The 23,761-nt window shown below is 46.1% G+C and overlaps 1 protein-coding gene across 2 annotated transcripts in view; it reads left to right on the forward strand.

The window, feature by feature from the left end:
* Positions 1-23,761, forward strand: part of ABCC6 (ATP binding cassette subfamily C member 6) — a 61,953-nt gene that overhangs the window by 33,049 nt on the left and 5,143 nt on the right. For both annotated transcript variants that reach the window (XM_057528352.1, XM_057528353.1), the window contains 9 exons: positions 127-301; positions 1,576-1,651; positions 3,958-4,078; positions 5,634-5,841; positions 17,358-17,668; positions 18,609-18,808; positions 21,178-21,304; positions 22,453-22,554; positions 23,416-23,562. In XM_057528352.1, coding sequence (XP_057384335.1) covers positions 127-301; positions 1,576-1,651; positions 3,958-4,078; positions 5,634-5,841; positions 17,358-17,668; positions 18,609-18,808; positions 21,178-21,304; positions 22,453-22,554; positions 23,416-23,562 — 1,467 coding nt within the window. The remainder of the gene's footprint in view (positions 1-126; positions 302-1,575; positions 1,652-3,957; positions 4,079-5,633; positions 5,842-17,357; positions 17,669-18,608; positions 18,809-21,177; positions 21,305-22,452; positions 22,555-23,415; positions 23,563-23,761) is intronic.

The raw sequence follows: 23,761 nt of genomic DNA on the forward strand, positions 1-23,761 counted from the left end.
GGGCAGGAGCACAAGAAGGAGAGCTTTCCCCACTCTGAACCCCAGGACACTCCCAGCCCATTCCCCCAGCTCTGGCTGGAACAGTGGTCAAGCGCACGAGTGTAAATTCCATCCCTTCCTGCCCAGACACGGATTCTCGTCACCCATGCGCTCCACGTCCTGCCCCAGGCTGATTGGATCGTAGTGCTGGAAGATGGGGCCATTGCAGAGATGGGTTCCTTCCAGGAGCTTCTGCACAGGAAGGGGACCCTGGCGGGCCTTCTGGATGGAGCCAGACAGCCAGGAGATGGAGGAGAAGGAGGTACTGGCTGGGCTTTGCTGGTTCTCTGTGCCTGGCTTCTGCCACCCTTGGGGAGAAGGTTCCACAGATCCCACTGGCCAGAGTGGAGCACTCTGGCCACACCCTCCCTGCAGGCCCAGGCCTGAAGGCAGATGCCTCTCCCACAAGGCCACCCATCCCCCTGTAAGAGCCAGTGGCACCTTCTATGAGCCAGGGGCTATACTAAGTGCTTCTGCAAACATGCATTGTCTCATTTGGTCTCCACAACACCCCTGGGAGACACCTGCAATTATGACTGCCACTTTTCAGATGAGCAACTCAGGCCAAAGAGAGTTAAATAATTTGCCCAAGGTCACCAGATTAGAACTTGGCTGTGTTCAACTCCAGGGTCTGTGCTTGAAACTGCTACAGAGACTGAGCAAAGAGGTCATTTGGTGCCTTGAGGCCAGAGGCCCCCAACATGCCAGCTAGGGCTTCTACTAATCCAGAGCACACGGTGCCCACTAGAAAAATGACAGTGTTCTGGAAGTGAAGTCAGTGATCCAAGCGCAGCCACAGTGAGTGATAAAGAACAGCCAGGGGCCCCTCCATTCACTCATTTAATCACCACTTAGCCCCTATGAGGTCAGTACTGTACTTAGCTCCATTTTATAGATGAGGACTGAGGCCCAGAAGTTAAGGAACTCATCCAAGTCTACCTGGCTCATAAGTGGCAGTGTTGGGCTTTGAACCTCCAACTGCAGGCTGTGTGCTGCCCCTGCATGACAGAGGGGGTCTCACAGCCAGGTCCCCCGTCCCAGGCTCTGCCTCCTCTGTTGAGCCCTGGCTCACCCTGGTAAAAACCCTAAGTGTTGGTTCACGGTGTCAACCTCCTGCAGCTTGAAGATGGAACCCTCCCGGCTTGGGGGATGGTGGGCAGGAGGGTCCTTCCCTGGGGGAGATGACACCTGAGGTTGGGTGAGAGCTACCTGGAAAAGAACATTGCAGACACAATGAATTGCTTATGCAAGGGTATTGGGGAGTCCCGAGCTGTTGGTCTATGTGCAGTGTTTACTGCTGTTTGCCAGCCCCAAGTTCATAGCAGATGCTTGATTATATTTGCCAAGTGAATAAGTGAACGAATGAATAATGTTCCTGGAAGAACCCAGGGAGGATGGAGAGAGGGAGAAGGAGCCAGATGGGAGAAAATGGATGCTCAGCGAGTGAAAGCTGCACAGCCAGTGGGTGTCCAAGCTGGCATCCGGACCCCGAGGTACCGACCCCCATCGAGTGACATAGCTCCCTTGACCCTGCAGAAGCAGAACCCCCGGCCAGTGCCAAGGACCGCAGAGGCTCTGCTGGAGGTGGGAGGCCCGAGGGTGGACCAGAGAGGTGAGTTTGCTCTGGTGCAGAGCTTGGGGAGGGCACAAAAGCCGAGGCTGAAGCAAGGCGGCTGTGTCACCACCTGCATCTCAGGCAGGTAGGGGGCGGCCACAACCATTCTGGATTGAACATCTGCTTAAGCCCACCATGGGGCTCAGCTGTGGGATAACTCACCAGAGATTATCTGACAATCAATTAGCCACAGTGATTAAGTCCCCACATGTTCTGTTCACAGGATGACCAGTTTGCCCTCAGATGTGATGAATCCCCTAAAGTTTGTCAGAGTTGTCTCATGGCTGGAGTGGGGCAGGGCCAGCTCCAAAGAAGGATCCACGCCATAGCTGTTAATGTCCGTGCTAGGCCCTGTCATTCATGCTTTGAAGGACATCAGCATCACTTGGTGCTGGTGGGGGTCACCAGGAGGAGGCCTGCTGTCCCCTTTTCTCAAGCCCCCTTTAGCCAGGCCATAGCTGGACTCCTGTGCTCTCCCTTTTTATGGAAAGTGACCTTGTGAAACAGAACAACAGACCACTGGGAGCCAGAGAGTGTGAGCTTAAGTGCCAGCTTGTTAGGGAACTACAGGCAGAGCTGGAGGGCCCTCGGTCCCTGAGGTTGGGCCCCAGTTCCTCCCATCCCAGCTAGCCAGCCAGAGTACTCCTGGGCCACACACTGGATCGGCCCGCCGTCTTCATAGTGCACAGTATCCTAAGTAAGACCAGATAGGTAGATGATAGGTAGAGAGGTAAGTAGGTAGGTAGACAAATAGGGTGACAGATAGACAAACAGGTAGATGATGAATGGATGAATAGACAGACAGATAGATAGATAGATGATAGGTAGAGTTCATAGACAGACAGACAGACAGATAGATGTAGGTAGATAAATATTGTATTGGAAAAACCTGCTAGTCTTCCCTCTTTCTCTCCATTACTCTCACACAACTACAACATTCACTCTGACACCAGATGGGTACCCCCTGTCCGCCCACAAACCTTCACACCCAGCAATTCTCCACAACTCAGTTCTGACACTGTCTATCTGGAGATGTCAAATCCCACAGGTTAAGGGCTCAGTCCCTCAAGTCTGCTCCCCCCACTTCAGATGCCAATTGCAAGTAGTAGGTCCCCAGGGTTCCCACAACTTCTGTCCTACTTGGGGACAAATTGGGGGTTTGCATCACCCCCTCCTCGAGTTCAAGTAATTTGCTAGAACAGCTCACAGAACTCAGGGAAACACGTACATTTAGCAGTTTATTAAAGGATGTGACAAAGGAGACCGAACAGCCAGATGAAGAGATTCACAGGACAAGGTCTGGGAGGGTCCCACATGCAGGAGCTTCTGTCCCCGTGGAGCTTGGTGTATCAACCTCAGGGTATGTGGATGTGTCCACTAACCTGGAAGCACCCCAAATCCCATACTGTTGGGGTTTTATGGAGGCTTCCTCGTGTGGGCATGATCCATTATTAACTCCATTTCCAGCCCCTCTTCCCTCTCTGGAGAATGGGGGCTGGGGCTGCAGATTCCAAGCTTCTAATCATGGCTTAGTCTTTCTGGTGACCAGCGCCCATCCAGGAGCCATCCAGGAGCCCACCCAGAGTCACCTCAGTAGAACAAAAGGTGCTCCTAGGGCTCTTATCACTTAGGAATTTACAAGGGTTTTAGGAACTCTGTGCCAGGGATGGGGTCAAAGACCAAATATATATTTAACATAAACCACAATATCACAAAGATGGATAGGTGAATAAATAGATTGATTTATGGATAGATAGACAGATAGATAGGCAGACAGAGAGACATAGATTATCCCCATTTTACACCTGAGGAAACTGAGGCACAGAGGGATTGTCAGCTGCCCATGGTTTCACAGTTAGCAGATGGTAATTCACATTTAAGGTTGTCAGCCTACTCAGCCACAGATAAAAGGAACATTCAAGAAGTCTTCAGCATCTGAATTGTGCCAAGTTGACTTCCTGCAAACCTGGACTGACAAATCTGAGAATAAACAGCAGGTGCAAAATGATTGCAGCAAAGCTTAGACCAAAATGAAAACCAAGTTCCAAAGTTGGCAAATAAGTTCATTCAGTGAGATGGCATCGGAAGAACAGGCTTGCCTGACTCTGGGGTGATAGGTGGCATCTAGCTGGGCACCACAGAGGGAGCACAGGGGCATGGCACCTAGTTGGTGCTCAGTACGTTAGTTGAATGAATGAATGAGAGAGTGAGTGGCTCAGTGGCTTCCAGTGGCCATGAGGGTTAGGCATATACACCCCCACGAAGAGAGACACTGATTTGTCCTCATTTCCTCTAAATGACAGATCCATGAAGTTAGTCCCTGAGAAGGACAGCGCCACTTCAGAGGCCCAGACAGCGGTTCCCCTAGATGATCCTGAGGGGGCAGGACAGCCAAAAGGAGAGGACAGCATGCAATATGGCAGGGTAACCAACCACCCGCTGTTCCCTCCCCCCTCCACATCCACTGCCACTGCTGCCCCCGGGGACTCAGGACCTACCAAGAGATACAGCACTGGGGTGGGGGGATGGGGCTGGGGGGAACGACTCACCTTTATTGAACACCTACTATGTGCCACGTAAGATTCTAGATACTTCATACTTCTTAATGCCCACAACCACCCTAAAATCAGATGGTGATAGCTCCATTTTAGAGATGAAGAAACTGGGTTCTTAAAGAGTTTAGACATTTGTTTGTGTTCTTACAGCTAGCAAGTGACCAACTTGGGACTCAAACCTAGGACAGTATGAATCTGAAACTTGTACTACTTCTTCTCTCCTATGCTGCTTTGTCCACCCATTCACCCACCTACCTACTCATTCATTCATCCATCCATTTACCTTTCCACCTATTCACCCATCCATCCCACTCACCCATCCATCCACCTACCCATCTACTCACTCTTCTATCCATCTCACCCAACCATCCACCCATCTGCCACCCTGCCATCCATCCATCCATCCATCCATCTGCTCATTTATCCACCCACCCTCCTACAGACCCACTCATTTATTCATCCACCCACCCATCTACCCATTTACTCACCCATTCGCCCACTCAACCATCCACCTACTCATCCGTCCAGAAGACATTTACAGAACCCCCACCGTGTGCCAGACAAAGTTTCTGCCTTGGTGGAGCTTGCAGGCTAGTTGTGGGGGGCAGGGGAGAGAGTCAGAAAACAATTATGCTAATAAGCAAGGTGATATCAGGTAGTGATAAATGCTATAAACAAAATAAAGAAAGTGATGAGACAGGGACCGACCAAGGATCAGGGACCTGCTTGGATAGGATGCTCTGAGGAGTGACATTTGACGTCCCTGAAGGATGCGAAGGAAGTAGCCATGGAAAGAGCAGGGGGAGGAGCATTCCAGGCAGAGGGAACAGCAGGGGCAGAGACTCTGAGGTGAGAAGGAGCTTAGGGTGCCAGAGAAAAGAAAGGGATCCCATGAGACCAGCGGATAGTGCGTAGAAGGTAAGGTGAAAGAGTGTACAAGAAGTTTAGAATTTCTTCTCAGAGTAAGAGAAAGTCCAGGGCAGGTTAGCAACAGCAAGATGTTTTCAACAGCAAGTGGATGTTTTCAAAAGTTCACTCTGGCTGCAGCTGCATGGAGAATTTCAGATTTGTAGGAACCAGACTTTAAACAAGTGGCTTAACCTCTCTGTGCCTCAGTTTCCCTATGTGTCAGGTGGGAATTATGATGAGAATGGAGACACATGCTTGTCCCATAGTAGGTGTTCAATAAATCACTCCAAACTCAGGAAGTGCCACAGCCTGTCCCCTTTAAGGCTCCCACTGCCATCTGGGAGCCATAGAGGAAGGGGGTCCTGAGGCTGGGCGGGCCTGGAGGGGAGAGGATGCTCCAGGTGGGAGGTACTGGTTCCATCTGCCCCACTGGCAAGTTTGGGGAGCCCCACCTGGCCTTTCCTCTCTCCCCCTGGTGTGTCTCTCTGCCCCCATCTCTCCTACGTGTGCTACAGGTGAAGGCTACTATGTACCTGACCTACCTACGAGCTGTGGGCACCCCACTCTGCCTCCACGCACTTTTCCTCTTCTTCTGCCAGCAAGTGGCCTCCTTCTGCCGTGGCTACTGGCTGAGCCTGTGGGCAGATGACCCCACCGTGGACGGACGGCAGACTCACGCAGCCCTGCGGGGCTGGGTCTTTGGGCTCCTGGGCTGCCTCCAAGGTACCCCTGCCAGCCTTCCTCACTCTCCATCCTCCAGCTCCACCCGAGGGTTTCTCAGGGCTCCTTTGCCCACACCTCCCTGGCTCACCCTGTCCTTCCTGAACATCTGTGCAAACGTCCTGGGTCCAAGCACAGACCTGCCTCCTTAAGATGGGGCTGGGGGAGTGGGGGACAGGGCACATCCCTACTTTTACAGAAGCCTCAGAGTCTCTCCCAGCCTCATCAGCAAAGGCAGAATCTTGGCCTCCAGGTGCTGGGGCAGCTGAGCACTTAGGTGGGGCAGCAGGTCCGCTGGACTCTGCCCCTCTCCCAAGCTGAGGACAGTCCCAAGGTCTGACTGCTGGTGACTTCCAGCACCCCACCCCAATCCCACGCTGCTGCCACTGCCCCACCCCCATCCCCCAGAGGAGGTAGAGCCCTGCATCACATCCCCACCATCATCTCCTCCCATCTTCTCTTCCTTTTTAAAAAATAGATTTATTTTTTTAGAGCAGTTTTACATACACAGCAAAATTGAGCAGAAGGTACAGAGACTTCCCCACTCATCTATAACCTCCGTCATTACCAACATCCCCCCACCAGAGAGGTGCCTTTGTTACAAATGAACCTATATCCACACATCCTAGTTAGCCAAAGTCTGCAGTTTTCATCAGGGTTCACTCTTGGTGTTGTACATTCCATGGGATGGACCAATGTATAATATATCCACTGTTACAGTATCATACAGAATAGTTTCACTGCCCTAAAATTCTCTGTACTCCACCTGTTCATCTCCGTCTCATTGATCTAGTTGTCTATTCTTTCACCAATACCACAGAGTCTTTTTTTCCTGAGTTCTATACCATAATATTTTTTCCCAGTTTTGTTGATGTAGTTGACTTACAGCACTGTGTAAGTTTAAGATGTAGAGCATAATGATTTGGCTTACACACATCATGAAATGACGACCACAGTGAGTTTAGTGAACATCCGTCATCTCATATAAATACCAAATTAAAGAAACAGAAAAAACATTTCCTTGTGATGAGAACTCTTAGGATTTACTCTCTTAACAACTTTCATACATAACACACAGCAGTGTTTATTATATTTATCATGTTATGCATTACACCCCTAGTGCTTAGTTATCTTATAACTGCAAGTTTGTACCTTTTGACAGCCTTCATCCAGTTCCCCCTCGCCCCATTCCCCCGCTTCTGGTAATCACAAATCTGATCTATGAGTTTGTTTGTTTTTGAAGTATAATTGACATACAACACAATGTTAGTTCCTGTTACACAACATAGCAATTCGATATTTCTCTACATTTCAAGATGATGACCACCTAAGTCTAGTTACGATCTGTCACCATGAAAAGATATTATATAATTACTCACTATATTCCCCCACACTATATATTTCATACATCTGACCCATTTATTTTGCAAATGGAAATTTGTACCTTTTAGTCTCCCTCACCTATTTTGCTCCTCCCCTCTGGCAACCACATGTTTTTTCTCTGTATCTATGACTCTGTTTCTGTTTAGTTATGCTTGTTCATTTGTTTTTTAGATTCTACGTATAAGTGAAATTATACAGTATTTGTGTTTCTCTGACTTATTTCACTTAGCATAATACCTTCTAGGTCCACCCATGTTGTCACAAATGGCAATATTTCATTTCTTTTTTATGGCTGAGGAATATTCCATTGTATATATACCACCTCTTCTATATCCATTTATCTGTCAGTGGGCACTTATGTTTCTTCCATATTTTAGCTACTGTAAATACTGCTGCAATGAACATACGGGTGCATATATCTTTTCAAGTTAGTGTTTTCATTTTCTTTGGATAAATATCCAGAAGTGGAATTGCTGGATTGTATGGTAGTTCTATTTTTAATTTTTTGAGGAATCCCCATACAGCTTTCCATAGTGGCTGCCCTAGTTTACATTCTCACCAACAGTGCACGAGGGTTCTCTTTTCTCCACATCCTCACCAACACTTGTTATTTGTTGTCTTTTTGATAATAGCCATTCTGACAGGTGTGAGATGATATCTCATTGTGGTTTGATTTACATTTCCCTGATGACTAGTGATGTCGAGTATCCTTTCATGTACCTGTTGACCATCTGTATGTCATCTTTGAAAAAATGTCCATTCAGATCCTCTGCCCATTTTTTTTTAAATTAATTTATTTATTTTTGGCTGTGTTGGGTCTTCGTTTCTGTGTGAGGGCTTTCTCTCGTTGCGGCAAGCGAGGGCCACTCTTCATCGCGGTGCGCGGGTCTCTCACTGTTGCGGCCTCACCCGTTGCGGAGCACAGGCTCCAGACGCGCAGGCTCAGTAGTTGTGGCTCACGGGCTTAGTTGCTCCGCGGCATGTGGGATCTTCCCAGGCCAGGGCTCGAACCTGTGTCCCCTGCATTGGCAGGCAGATTCTTAACCACTGTGCCACCAGGGAAGCCCCCTCTGCCCATTTTTTAATTGGGTTGTTTGATTTTTGGATGTTGAGTTGTATGAGTTATTTGTATATTTTGGATATTAACCCCTTATCAGATATATCATTTGCAAATAACTTCTCCCATTCAGTAGGCTGATTTTTTCATTTTCTTGATAGTTTACGTCACTGTGCAAAAGCCTTTTAGTTTAATGTAGTCCCATTTATTTATTTTTGCTTTTGTTTTCTTGCCTGAGGGAAAATATCCAAAAAAATATCACTAAGGCCAATGTCAAAGAGCATACTGCCTGTTTTCTTCTAAAAGTTTTACGGTTTCAGGTCTTATGTTTAAGCCTTTAATCCATTTTGAATTTATTTTTGTATATGGTATAAGAAAGTAGTCCAGTTTGATTTTTTTGCATGTACCAGTTTGATTCTTTTGCATGTAGTGTCCACGTTTCCCAGTACCATTTATTGAAGAGGCTGTCTTTTTTTTTTTTTTTAATCCAATCCAACCTTATGTCTTTTTTTTTTTTTTTTTTTTTTTTTAACTTGGGGTATAGTTGTTTTACAATGTTGTGTTAGTTTCTCCTGTACAATGAAGTGGAGTTCCCTGTGCTATACAGCAAGTTCTTATTAGTTATCTATTTTATACATATTAGTGTATATATGTCAATCCCAATCTCCCAATTCATCCCACCCCCACCCCCCGCTTTCCCCCCTTGGTGTCCATACGTTTGTTCTCTACATCTGTGTCTCTATTTCTGCCTTGCAAACCAGTTCACCTGTACCATTTTTCTAGATTCCACATATATGTGTTAATATACGATATTTGTTTTTCTCTTTCTGTCTTACTTCACTCTGTATGACAGCCTCTAGGTCCATCCATGTCTCTACAAATGACCCAGTTTCCTTCCTTTTTAGGGCTGAGTAATATTGAAGAGGCTGTCTTTTCCCCATTGTATATTCTTGCATATTTTTTTGTAGATTAATTGCCCATATAATGTGGGTTTATTTCTGGACTCTCTATTCTGTTCCATTGATCTGTGTGTCTGTTTTTGTGCCAGTACCATACTGTTTTGATGACTGTAGCTTCATAGTATAGTTTGAAATCAGGGAGTGTGATACCTCCAGCTTTGTTCTTCTTTCTCAAGATTGTTTTGGCCATTGAGGATCTTCTGTGTTTCCATACAAATTTTAGAATTATTTTTTTCTAATTCTGTGAAAAATGCCATTGGTATTTTGATAGGGATTGCACTGAACCTGTTGATTACCTTGGGTAGTATGAGGATTTTAACAATATTAATTCTTCCAATCCATGAGTATGGTATATCTTTCCATCTGTGTCATCTTCAATTTCTTTCAACAGTGTCTTACAGTTTTCCAAGTAAAGGTCTTTTACCTCCTTAGCTAGATTTATTCCAAGATATTTTATTCTTTTTGATGCAACTGTAAATGGGATTGTTAAGTTCCTTTCTAATAGTTCACTGTTAGTGTATAGAAATGCAACATATTTCTGTATATTAAGTTTGTATTCTGCAAATTTACTGAATTCATTGTTGGGTTCTAGTAGTTTTTTGGTGGCATCTTTAGGATTTTCTATGTATAGTATCATGTCATCTCTAAATGGTGAGTTTTACTTCTTCCTTTCCAATTTGGACTCCTTTTATTTCTTTTTCTTGTCTGATTGCTGTGGTTAAGACTTCCAATATTATATTGAATAAAAATGGTGATAATGGGCATCCTTGTCTTGTTCCTGACCCTAGAGTAAATGCTTTGAGCTTTTCACCACTGTGTATGATGTTAGCTGTGGGCTTGTTGTATATGGCCTTTATTATGTTGAGGTGTATTCCCTCTGCTTTGTTGAGAATTTTTATCATAAATGGATGTTGTAGTTTGTCAAATGGTTTTTCCATATCTATTGAGATGATCGTGTGATTTTTATTCTTCAGTTTGTTAATGTGGTGTATCACATTGCTTGCTTTGTGAATATTAAACCATCTTTGCATCCCTGGGATAAATCCCACTTGATCATGGTGTATGGTCCTTTTAATGTATTGTTGAATTTGGTTTGTGAATATTTTGTTGAGAATTTTTGCATTTATGTTCACCAGTGATATTGGTCTGTAATTTTCTTTTTTTGTTTTATCTTTATCTGATTTTGGTATCTGGATGATGCTGGCCTTGTAGAATGATTTTGGAAGTGTTCCTTCCTCTGCAATTTTTTGAATAGTTTGATAAGGATATATGTTAACTCGTCTCTAAAGAGTCTGGACCATCTGGTCCTGGACTTTTGTTTGTTGCGGTTTTTTTTTTTTATTACTTATTCAATTTCATTCCTGGTAATTGGTCTGTTCATATTTTCTATTTCTTCCTGTTCAGTCTTGGGAGGTTGTATGTTTCCAGGAATTTGTCCATTTCTTCTAGGTTGGCCATTTTATTGGCATATAATTGTTCATAGTCATCTATCATAATCATTTCCATTTGCATGGAGTAGCTTTTTCCATCCCCTCACTTTCAATCTCTGTGTGTCTTTAGGTCTAAAATGAGTCTCTTGTAGGCAGCATACATGTGGGCCTTTTTTTTATATCCATTCAGCCACTCTATGTCTTTTGATTGGAGCATTTAGTCCATTTACATTTAATGTACTTACTGCCATTTTGTTCATTATTTTGGGGTTGTTTTTATAGTTCTTTTCTGTTCCTTTCTTCTTCTTTTGTTCTCTTCCCATGTGATTTGATGACTATCTTTGGTGTTATTTTTGAATTTCTCTTTTTTTGTGTGTGTGTCTATTATAGATTTTTGGTTTGTGGTTAGCATGTGGTGTAAATATAGCAATCCATATATGTGTGGTTTTTTTAAGTTGTTGATATCTTAAGTTCGAATGCATTTAACAACCTTGCTTTTTTTTCTCTCTCCCTGCCACATTTACTGTTTTTGACATCATATTTTACATCTTTTTGTTTTGTGTATCCCTTAACTACTTATTGTAGATATAGATGATTTTATGACTTTCATCTTTTAATCTTTCTATTAGCGTTATATGTGGTTGGTTTAGCACTTTTACTGTATATTTTCTTTTACCAATGAGATTTTTCCTTTTGTACTGTTTGTATTTCTAGTTGTGGGCTTTCCTTTTTTGCTTAGTGAATTACCTTTAACATTTCTTGTCAAGCTGTTTTTTTGGTGCTGAACTCTTTTAGCTTTTGCTTGTATGTAAAACATTTGATCTCTCCTTCAAATCTGAATGAAAGTGGTTGTAGTTTTTTTCCTTTCATTACTTTAATATATTGTGCCACTCCCTTCTGACCTGCACAGTTTCTGCTGAAAAGTCAGCTGATAGCCTTATGGGAGTTCCCTCACACATAATTTGTAGCTTTTCCCTCGCTGCTTTTAATATTGTCTCTTTATCATTATTTTTTGCCATTTTAATTACAATGTGTCTTGGTGTGGTCCTCTTTGGGTTGATCCTATTGTGACTGTCTGTACTCCTGGACCTGGATGTCTGCTTTTATTCCCAGGTAAGGGAAGTTTTCAGCTCTTATGTCTTCAAATATGTTCCCTGCCCCTTTCTCTCTCTTCTCCTCCTGCGACCCCTATAATGTGAGTGTTTGTACCCTTGGTTGTTGTTCCAAAGATCTCCTAAATAATTTTTTTTTCCTTTTTCCTGTTCAGTTTGAGTGATTTCCACTACTCTGTCTTCCAGTTCACTGATCTATTCCTCTGTATCATCTAATCTACTGTTGATTCCTCCTAGTGAATTTTTTATTTTGGTTATTGTATTTTTCAGCTCTGTTTGGTTCTTCTTTTTATTTTCTAACTCTTTGTTAAAAACTTCTAGCTTCCCACTGTGTTCATCTATTCTTCTCCCAAGTTCTTTGAGCATCTTTATGATCATTACCTTGAACTCTTTACTGGGGCTTATCTCCACTTCACTTAGTTCTTCTTCTGGGGTTTTATCTTGTTCTTTCATTAAGAACATATTCCTCTGTCACCTCATTTTGCCTAATTCACTCTTTTTATATCTATGTATTTGGTAGGTTGGTTATGTTTCCCAATCTTGGAGAAGTGGCTTTTTTGTAGGAGACATCCTATATTTCCCAGCTGCACACTCCCCTCTTGTCACCAGAGCTATATGCTCTAGGACTGCCCCTATGTGGGTTGCATGGGCCCTTCTGTTGTAGTGGGCTGACTACTGTGGGTGGTCTGATAGTCATGGCTGATCCCTAGTCTGGTTGGTTGCCAGGCCCTGCCTTGTGCAGAGGCTACTAGCCACTGGTGGTGGGGCCAGGTCACAAGGTAGCTGGCTGCAGAGCCCCAGGGGTTCCAAGGGCAGTGCTGGCCCACTGGTGGGTGGAGCTGGGTCCCAGGGTGGCTGGTTGCAGGGCTGGTGTCCCAGATCTAATGTTGGCCTGCTGCTGGGTGAGGTCAGTTGCTGACAGGACTGGCTGTGGGGTCCGGGGTATCCCAAAGCTGCTGTGAGACTGCTTGTGGGTGGAGCTGGGTCCTGGGATCTCTGGATTCAGGGACCTGGGTGTCTCAGAGTTGGTGTTGGCCTGCCAGTGGGTGGGGCTGGGTCCTAACAGCTGACTGAAGGGTCCCAGGGTTCCTAGGGCTAGTGCCAGTGCACTGGTATGTGGGGCTGGGTCCTGGGGTGGCTGGACACTCAGGCAGTCCTAAGGCAGCCAGCCTGCTGTCCTCACCTGGATAGCTGCTTGGCCTGAGGCATCCCACTACTGGTGATGACAGGCTAGTGGGCAGGGCCAGGTCCCAAGGCTAATAAGCTCAAGGAAGTGTTCCAAAATGGCACTTGGCAGCACCAGTGTCCTTGTGGTAAAACAAGCTACCCAAAGTGGCTGCTGCCGGCATCTGTATCCCCAGGGTGAACTCCAGTTGCCTCCTGCCTATCCAGAAGGCTCTCCAGGATCTCTCCAAGATCAACAGGTATGTCTGACCCAGGCTCCTTTCAAGTTACTGCTTCTGCCCTGGGTCTCGGAACATTCATTTTTTTTATGCACCCTTTAAGAATGCAGTTTTTATTTCCTACAGCCCCCTGGCTTTCCTGAAAGTCTAGTCTTCAAAACCGAATGTTCTGGGGCTCATCTTCCCATAAGAGCTCATCTTCCTGGGGAGCCTTATGTGGGGCTCAGACAGCATGCTCTTTGGGGAGAATCTCTGCAATTGACCCATTTATGAGTCACCCACCCAGGGGTGTGGGTCTTGACTATACTGCGTCTCTGCCCCTCCTACCCATCTCATTGTGGTTCATTCTTTATATCTTTAGTTCCAGAAGATCTTTCTGCTAGTCTTCTGGTTTTTCTCATCAGTGGTTGCTGTGTAAATAGTTTTAATTTTGGTGTGCCTGTGGGAGGAGGTGAGCTCAGGGTCTTCCTACTCCACCATCTTGGCTACTACCCCCATAATATACCCCACAGTCTTGATTATTGTGGTTTTTATTTTTTTAGCAGAGTCTGGAATTTAGATAGTGTCAGTCTTCCAACTGTATTCTTCTCCTTCAATATGGAGTTGACTATTCTGGATCTTTTGCCTCTCCAAATAAACTTTATAATTAATTTTTCAATGTCCACAAAATAACTTGCTGGGATTTTGATAGAGATTGCTTTGAATTTTAGATCAAGTTGGGAAGAACTGACATCTTGACAATAGTGACTCTTCCTGTCTATGAACATGGAATATACCTCTATTTAGTTCTTTGAATTTGTTCATTGGAGTTTTGGAGTTTTCCTCATATAGATCTTATACTTATTTTGTTAGATTTGTACCTCGATATTTCATTTTAGGGGGTGCTAATTGGTATTGCGGTAAATGGTATTGTGTTTTTAACTTCAAATTCCACTTGGTCATTGCTGGCATATAGGAAAGTGATTGAATTTTTCATACTAACCTTGCATCCTGGAATGTTGCTATAATCACCTATGAGTTTCAGGAGGTTTTGGTCAGTTCTTTCAGATTTTCTGCATAGATGATCATGTGATCTGCAAACAAATACAGCTTTATTTCTTCCTTGGCAATCTGCATACCTTTTATTTCCTTATCTTATTGCATTAACTAGGACTCCTAGCAGGGTGTTGAAGACGAGTGGTAAGAGGGGACATTCTTGCCTTGTTCCAGATCTTATTGGGAAAGCACCAAGCTTCTCACCATTAAGTTAGCTTCTCACCATTAGGTTTTTAATAGATATTCTTTATCAAGTTGAGGAAGTTCTCTATTCCTATTTTACTGAGAGAGGTTTTGGGTTTTGTTTGGGGGGGGGGTTGTTTTTGTTTATTTATTTGTTTTATCATGAATAGGTACTGGATTTTGTCTAATCTTTTTCTGCATCTATTGATATGATCAGGTGATTTTTCTTTTTTAGCCTATTGATGTGATAGATTACATTAATTGATTTTTCAGATTTTTAAAATATTTATTTATTTATTTGGCTGCACTGGGTCTTAGTTGTCACACGCAGGATCTTCATTGCCGCGTGCAAGATCTTCATTGTCGCATGTGGGATCTTTAGTTGTGGCATGCAGGATCTTTAGCTGTGGCATGCAGGATCTAGTTCCCTGACCAGGGATCAAACCCAGGCCCCCTGCATTGGGAGTGCAGAGTCTTAACAACTGGACCACCAGGGAAGTCCCAATTTTTCAAATGTTGAAGCAGCCTTGCATATCTGGGATAAATTCCACTTGGTCATGATGTATGATTCTTTTCATACATTGTTGGATTTAATTTGCTAATATTTTGTTGAAGATTTTTACATGTACGTTCTTGAGAGATATTGGTCTATACAGTTTTCTTGTACTGTCTGTCTGATTTTGGTATTAGGGAATGTTGCCCTCATAGAATAAGTTAGGAAGTATTCCCTCTGCTTCAACCCTCTGAAAGAGAGTGTAGAGAATTGGTATAATTTCTCCTTAAATATTTGTTAGTGAACTCATCTGGGCCTGGCAGTTCCTGTTTTGGAAAGTTATTAATTGTCAATTCAATTTCTTTAATAGTTATAGGCCTATTCAGATTGTCTATTTCTTCTTGCATAAGTTTTAGTAGATTGTGTCTATCAAGGAACTGGTCCATTTCTCCTAGGTTATCAAATTTATGGGCATAGAGTTGTTCGTGGTATTCCTTTTTTATACTTTTAATATCCATGGGATCTGTAGTGATGTTCCTTTAAAAAATTTTTCAGATATTAGTAATTTGTGTCTTCTCTCTTTCTTCTTAGCCTGGCTAGAAGCTTATCAATTTTTTGATCTTTTCAAAGAACTAAGCTTTGGTTTCATTGATTTCCTGTTTTCAATTTCACTGATTTCTACTGTAATTTTTATTGTTTCTTTTCTTCTGCTCACTTTGGATTCAATTTTCTCTTCTTTTTCTAGTTTCCTAAAGTAGAATCTTAGACGATGGATTTTAGAGCTTTCTTTTTTCTAATATATATTTATTCAATGCAATACATTTCCCTCTAAGTACTGCTTTCACTACATGCCCAAAATTTGGTAAGTTGTGTTTTTATTTTCATTTAGTTCAAAATATTTTAAAATTTCTCATGAGGTTTCTTCTTTGACCCACGTGTTACTTAGAAATGTGTTAATATTCAAGTATTGGGGATTTTCCAGGTATTTGTTATTTCTAGTATAATTCCACTGTGGTCTGAGAACAGACATTGTATAATTTCTCTTCTTTTAAATTTGTTACGGTGTATTCTATAGTCCAGAATGTGGTCTATCTTAGTGAATGTTTCATGTGAGCTTAGGAATTTGTGTTCTGCTGCTGTTGGATGAAGTGGTCTGTTGATGTCCATTATATCCAGTTGATTGATGGTGTTGTTGAGTTCATCTCTGTCCTTACTGATTTTCTGCCTGCTGGATTTTCTGCCTTTTCTGATAGAGGGGTGTTGAAGTCTCCAACTATGATAATGGATTCATTTATTTCTCCTTGCAGTTCTATCAGTTTTTGCCTCACATATTTTGATGCCCTGTTGTTAGGCAATACACATTAAGGATTGTTATGTCTTCTTGAGTAACTGACCCCTTTATCATTATGTAATGCCCCTCTTTATCCCTGATAACTTTGCTTACTCTAAAGTCTGCTCTATTTGAGGTTAATATAACTACAAACTATATAGGTATAATATACTATTTAAAACTATATGTCTCAAACTAGCTTAAGCAACAAGAGAATTTATTGGCTTGTGGGACTGGAATCCATAGGTAACTAGCTTGAGGTATGGCTGGATCCAGGGGTCCAGCAAATGCTGGAAGATTAGCTTCATTTTCTTCCTCTATGATAGCTTCCTGCCCAGGCAGGCTACTTCCCCTGGTGCTAACATAGTATCCCACAAAGTGAGTACCTCTTCCCAAAAGTCCCAGCAAAGTCCCAGGTCTCATTGGCCTGACTTGGGTCATGTGTTCACCCCTGAACCAACTGCAGTGGTTCGGATTGGCTAGGGATGAAATTTGCCCCACCCCAGAAACAGAGAGTGAAGTTAGCTCCATTCCAAGCACACAGATTGGCACTGGGAGGAAGGGGGTGTACTAGTTTCCTAGGGCTGCCATAAAACGGATTACCACAAACTTGGTAGCTTAGAACAACAGAAATTTTTATTCTCTCACAGTTCTGAAGCCAGAAGTCCAAAATCAAGGTGTCAGCAAAAATTGGTCCCTCTTGGAGGCTCTGAAGGAGAAACTGTCCCATGCCTTTCTCCTAGCTTCTGCTGGTTGCCAGCCATCCTTGGCATTCCTGGGCTTGTGGTGTATCACTTCAGTCTCTGTCTCCATCTTCACATCATCTTCTTCTCTGTGTCTCTGTGTGTCCTCTCCTCTCCTTATAAGGACACTAGTTATTGGATTTAGAAGCCGCCCTAAATCCAGGATTTCACCTCAAGCTCTTTCACTAATAACATCTTCAAAGGCCCTCTTTCCAAATAAGGTCACATTTTGAGGTTCCTGGTGGACACGAATTTGGGGGGAGACACTATTCAACCCACTGCATGGTGGTCCCATCAAAGGATAAATCAGGGTGGCCAGTTCATAAGATAGCCACCACAGGGTGATGGGGGTCTCCAGCCCTTATGCCCTGACCCCCTTCTCTCTCCCCAGCAATCGGGCTCTTTGCCTCCATGGCCACAGTGCTCCTAGGCGGGATCCGGGCATCCAGCCTGCTCTTCCGGGGGCTCCTGTGGGACGTAGCACAGTCTCCTATTGGCTTCTTTGAGCGGACGCCCATTGGGAACCTGCTGAACCGCTTCTCCAAAGAGACAGACATAGTAGATGTGGACATCCCAGACAAAGTCCGGTCTCTGCTGATGTACGCCTTCGGACTCCTGGAAGTTGGCCTGGTGGTGACGGTGACCACCCCGCTGGCTGTCGTGGCCATCCTGCCGCTGCTGTTCCTCTATGCCGGGTTTCAGGTAAGGGGAGGTTGGAGAGGCTCCTGGGGCCAGCCGAGGTCACCTCCACCAGTCCCCTGTCCCTGGGCAGGACTCAGTGTAAGAGGTTCTGCCCAGCTGGATATCTAAGAGCTGCCCCTAGAAGAATTCTCAGAGACAGAGACACCACAGTCTGTTTCTAACACTTACTCTCATCTCTGTCTCCCAAATGTTCACATCAAAGTTCTTAACATCTAACAGTTTATCCTACTGCTGTTGCTGAAATCAGCTTTCTCTTCTCCAATGATCTGGAAACCAAGAAGGCATTGCAAGCTCTCAAAGACCATTGTATTAGGCTCGACTCTTTCAGTTGCCAGAACCAGAGACCAACTTAAATTAGCTTAAACACAAGAACAGAATTTAATGGCTTATGCTTCCAGGGTGCAGGGGGTCAGCTCTGACTAGGACGCTGCCACTCTTTCCATATCTTCCCTCAGTGGTTCTTGAAGTGTGGTATCAGACCAGCAGCATCAGTTTCACCTGGGAACTAGTTAGAAATGCATATTCTCAGGCCCAATTCAAGACCTACTGACTCAGATACTATGGAGCTGAGGCCCAGAAATCTGGGTTTTAATGAACCTTCCAGGTAATTCTGATCCATGCTGACATTTAAGAATCACTGGCTCAGCTCTGCTTGGCTTAATTTTGCACACACTCCTTTTCCAGGGGGCAGGTCTGATGGCCCCCTTGCAACCCTGTACTCACAGCCTCCCACCTCAGCAACCCCCAACACAAAGCAACCTTTTCTCCAGCTCAGCATTCATACATCCATCCCAGGGAAGATTCTGATTGGCCATTCATGAGGCATGTGTCATCCCTGAGCTCATCACTGTGACCAAAGGAATAGTTTGGTAAATGTCAATGCTTCTCAAACTGTCTCTCTGTGTTTGTAATCTCTCTGCTCCCCACTGTCCCACTTCAGAGCCTGTATGTGGCCAGCTCATGCCAGCTCAGACGCCTGGAATCAGCCAGGTACTCATCCGTGTGTTCCCATGTGGCCGAGACGTTCCAGGGCGGAGCAGTGGTCAGGGCCTTCCAGGTCCAGGGCCGCTTTGTGGCTCAGAACGACGCACACATGGATGAAAGTCAGAGAGTCAGTTTCCCGCGGCTGGTGGCTGACAGGTAGGAAGGGGGCAGAGGAGAACCTATAATCCATCTGCGTCCCCAGAGGATGAGACCTAAGGTCATACTGTGTGGTCAGAGAGGTCAAGTGGCCTGCTCAAGGTCACACAGTGAGTCGAGGGTAAAGCAGAGCCTAGATCCCACGGGTGCACATGGCTCACACTGTGAGCAGATGGAACTTGGCCTGAGGGATCCCCAACAGCAGGTGGGCAGGAAGTACAGGTGTCAGCAAAAGGGAAGAAGCCTCTGTTGCCAGGCCACTAGACCAGCCTCTGTTGCCTTGGTGACAAAGGAGCTACATAAGCATCCTCAGCCTCCTTTCGGTACTAAGCAAGAATAAGAACACAAGCTTTGAGCACAGACAGACACAGGTGCAAATCCCAGCTCTGCAACTTAACTAGCTGGATGATCTTGGGCAAGTCACATAACCTCTCTGAGCCTCATTTGTCAAAGTGAGTTTGCGCTCATGGAGTGGCTGCTGAGATTAAACAAATACACTCATAGCTAATCCTTGTAATGTGCTTACCACATGCCCAGCACAGTCCTCAGCATCCTCTGTGGATTAATTTATTTAATCCTACTAACAACTCCACCAGGCAGAGACTCTTATAGATGATGAATCTTAGGCACAGAGAGATTTAGGAACTTGCCCAGGGCCACACTGCAAATACATGGTGGAGTGAGGATTTGAATCCAGTCAGTCTGGTGCCAGAGGATGGAGAGGGTCAAGCACACAGTAGGTGTGAATTCAATAAATGTCAATTCCTTCCTTCTTTCTGCCCAGATCCCCAGCCAGCTGGGGCTATGAGGCCCTGTAGCTGTGGGCAGTGTCTCAACGCCATATGCCTTCTGGGTGACCTGCCCTGCCCCTTCCTGGGGTCCTAGCCTAGGGAGGAGGGACCTTACAAACATTTAGGAAGCACCTACTTTGTGGAAGGGTCAATGATTTCTGCGCCATATATGGTGGGTGTATCTCATTTAATCCTCACAACTCTAATGAGCCAGACGTTACTTCATCCCACAGATGGGTAAACTGGGGTTCGGAGAAGTGAAGGGACTCCCGCAAGGTCAGCCATCTAGGAAGTGGCAGACCCTCAGTCAGGCAGATGTGGCTTCAAATCCCGGCGTTTGTTATGTGTGTGGACTTGGGCAAGTACCTAACCCTTCTGAGTCCCGGTGTCCTCATCTGTCAAATGGGGACAACAGTCCTCCCATCGTGGGGTTGTTAAGAGGACTAGGTGTCATATGCAGTGAAGCCCAGAGTTCCCTGAAGACAGGGATTTTTATCTGTTAGGTTTGCGGCTGTGTCCCCAGCATCTCCAGCATGCATGGCACACAGTAGGTGCTGAATACATAGCTGCTGAATGAATGCATGAATGAGTGGTCAAGTAGGAATTCAATAAAAGGAAAAAGAAGTAGGAATTCAATGTCCTCATCCATTCAATATATATTTCTTGAGAACCTACTACGTGCTCAGTCCTATGCTGGGTCCTAGGGACAGAGCCATGAACAAGACAAAGAAAGTTGCTGGACTTCCCTGGTGGCGCAGTAGTTAAGAATCCGCATGCCAGTGCAGGGGACACAGGTTCGAGCCCTGGTCCGGGAAGATCCCACATGCCGCAGACCAGCTAAGCCCATGCACCACAACTACTGAGCCTGTGCTCTAGAGCCCGCGAGCCACAACTACTGAAGCCCGTGCACCACAACTACTGAAGCCCGTGTGCCTAGAGCCCGTGCTCCGCAACAAGAGAAGCCACCGCAATGAGAAGCCCGAGCATCGCAATGAAGAGTGGGACCCACTCGCTGCAACTAGAGAAAGCCCGAGCACAGCAACGAAGACCCAACGCAGCCAAAAATGAAATATTAATTAATAAAAAAAAAAAGACAAAGTTGCTGCACTCATGGAGCTCATGAGCCTGCTGATGGAGACCGACAGTCAAGGACTGATTAACTAGTTTAGTTATACAGAGTGATAAAAGGGAGGAGTCGTCCTGAGGGCTCTCTGAGGAGGTGATGCTTGAGCTGCCTTGTGTGAGGGTAAGATGTTGGCCACGTGAAGATGGAGGTCAGATTCAGGCAGGGGGAACACAGGGGACATGGCTTGGCATAGCCTGGGGACAGAAAAGTGGCAGCACAGCAGAGCTTACTTGAGCACCTACTGTGTGCCAGGCCCTGAGCTGGGCACAGGTGAGACGGGACAGCGTCGGCGCCCTCCCCACCCCTCCGAGCTCAGGTGGGGCCTGGGTGTGGAGGAGACCGTTGCCGGGACCCCAAGGTCACTCGAGCCGGCATGCTGTCCAGGCCTTGTGCCCAGGGAAGCAGGTACCGCAGAGGCCCCACTGATCCAACTCTTACTTGTCCCCTCGCAGGTGGCTCGCTTCCAACCTGGAGCTCGTGGGGAACGGGCTGGTGTTCGCGGCCGCCCTATGTGCAGTCCTGAGCAAGGCCCACCTCAGCCCCGGCCTCGTGGGCTTCTCTGTCTCGGCCGCCCTGCAGGTACTTCCGACACCCCAACCTGGGCTCTGGGGTGCGGGCAGAATGGACACAGACCTCTGCCAGTGGGACCTTCAAGGACCTGAGTCCAAACTACCAACCAGTGAGGAAGACACGGCTCTGCAAGAGCCTGGGCTGGCCCTCGGGCGAGACTCTTCTTCCCTCTCGGAGCCTCGGTGTCCTTCTCTGAAAAATGGGCAGTAATCCCTTCACTTCGGATACTATAAAGACTCACTGAGATGAAGTAGACAGAGTCCATTTCCAGTGCATTGTTAACGTTTTGTTAACTATTAATAACTATTTAACGTCAGGTTATGACATCTGTAAAGGAAAAAAATATATATATACATATATGTAAGTAGCATTCATTATGAATGAGACATTGTTCTAAGAGCTTTATAAATATTAGCTCATTTAATCCTGCCCACAACCCCACCAGGGGTACTATTACTGTCCTCATTTTACTGTTGAGCCAACTAAGCTTAAGAATAAAGCAAGTAACAGGATGGAACATGATTGAGGGGAGGGTGCTTTTCTTTCGCATGGCCCGGAAGACCTCTCTGAGAAGGGGCTTGAGATCTGTGGCCTAAAGGAAGTGGGGGAATAGGGGAGGGGAAGGGGAGGAGCAGTCCTGGTGGAGGGCACAGCAGGAGGAAAGGCCCTGGGATGGCGGGAGGGGCGCGACTGGTGTGTTAGAGGAACAACAAGAAAGCGGTGTGGCTGTAGAGAGTGTGAGGACAAAACTGGAGGGAAATGAGGTTGGGAAGGGGTGGGGGCAGGGCTGGAGCAGGCAGGCCGGGCAGGCCCTGGGGAGGAGCTTGGCGTGGCTCCAAGTGGGAAATCAGTGTTAAGTGGAGGGAAACCTCTCTGAATGGACGTCATTGGGCTGGATCCTGCTGGGTGTCCTTGAGAGGGCCACACACCTTCTCTGGTCCTGTCTCCCTACCTGTTTCAAGAAGGGCTGGATAAGCTGATGTCCGAGGGCTCCTTTCTGGTCCATGTACTCCAGTTCAACTAAAAGAAAAGAGGGATCCTTGTGGCTACAGCCAAATTCTGCCCCCTTGTCTGCTGCCCGGGTCCCGCCTCCCAGCCCCTGCCTCACCTGTGGGGTGGCCTTGCTGAAGCTGTCCTGAGGTGTCTTCTCGAACCAGGTGACCCAGACACTGCAGTGGGCTGTTCGCAGCTGGACAGACCTGGAGAGCAGCATCGTGTCGGTGGAACGATTGAAGGACTACGCCCAGACGCCCAAGGAGGTGATGGGCAAGAGATGGAGGGGGGGCGGGCACCATCCAGGACTTACAGCAGAGGACGGTGGACCCATGTTGACATCTGCCACCAGCTTTAGAGTCCCCACCACTGCAGACTGGAGTCACAGCCAAGGTGGCAGTAATGGTTAAGGGGTAGGGTCTGAGACGAGGTCAAATCCTGGTTCCTCTGAATGGCAAGGCAGGGCACTCTGAGTGACAGGGGACCATGAGTAACAGCAACATGACGGTAACATAACAGCAGCTTGATAGCAACATTATAGAAACATAACAGCAGCACAACAGTAACATGATAGCACTACTGAAACATAATAGCAGGAACAGCAGAGAAACATAGCGGCAACATAACAGTGCGGGGTGTACTAGGAGGTCATCCCACAATAAAGGACTTCATACAGTGTCTGGCACACCACAAACACTCAACACATGTCCACCACTCTAATTAGCCCCATTTCCCAGATGGGGAAACCAAGGCTCAAGGGAGTGGAGTGACCTGTTCAAGGTCACAGGAATAGCAAATGGCAGCATTGGTCTCCCCACTGCACAGACTTGCCCTTTTCACTAGAAGGAGAGTGTCTACCTCTAGCGAAAGAGAGAATGTTATTTGAAAATTAATAATGGCTAACAACAATAGATAAAGAGTAGCCAACACCATTATTTTTTTATTTTCACTATACCAAATATTATTTGTTTTTAGCCTTGCTGCATTCCATGCCCCATAACAACCCTGTAAAATAGCAGTAAATAAGCCCACTTTACAGAAGAGGAAACCGAGGGTCAGAGAGGCAGGCCCTTTTGTGAGAAGCCTGGAGAAAGGCTCCTCTGACCCAGTGTCCCCTCCTGCCCTAGGCACCCTGGAGGCCGGCCACCTGTGCGGCCCAGCCCCCCTGGCCTCGCGGGGGGCAGATCGAGTTCCGGGACTTTGGGCTGAGATACCGACCGGAGCTCCCGCTGGCCGTGCGGGGAGTGTCCTTCAAGATCCACGCGGGAGAGAAGGTGAGCGGCTCACCTACAACTTCCTCCTTGTGGTGGCCAGGGCACAGGGCGGCTGGAGAGGCCTCAGGGCCATGGCCAGGCTGGGCATCACCCAGGGTCCGGATCCTGAGCACAGCTGCCTGCTCCACGTCCTTACCTCAGGTCCCCCAGTCTTCAGACCCACCACACCCTAAATGGAACTTATCATCTTCCCCAAACC

This window comes from Balaenoptera acutorostrata, chromosome 15, assembly GCF_949987535.1.
Source record: "Balaenoptera acutorostrata chromosome 15, mBalAcu1.1, whole genome shotgun sequence".
NCBI classification, from domain to species: domain Eukaryota; kingdom Metazoa; phylum Chordata; class Mammalia; order Artiodactyla; family Balaenopteridae; genus Balaenoptera; species Balaenoptera acutorostrata.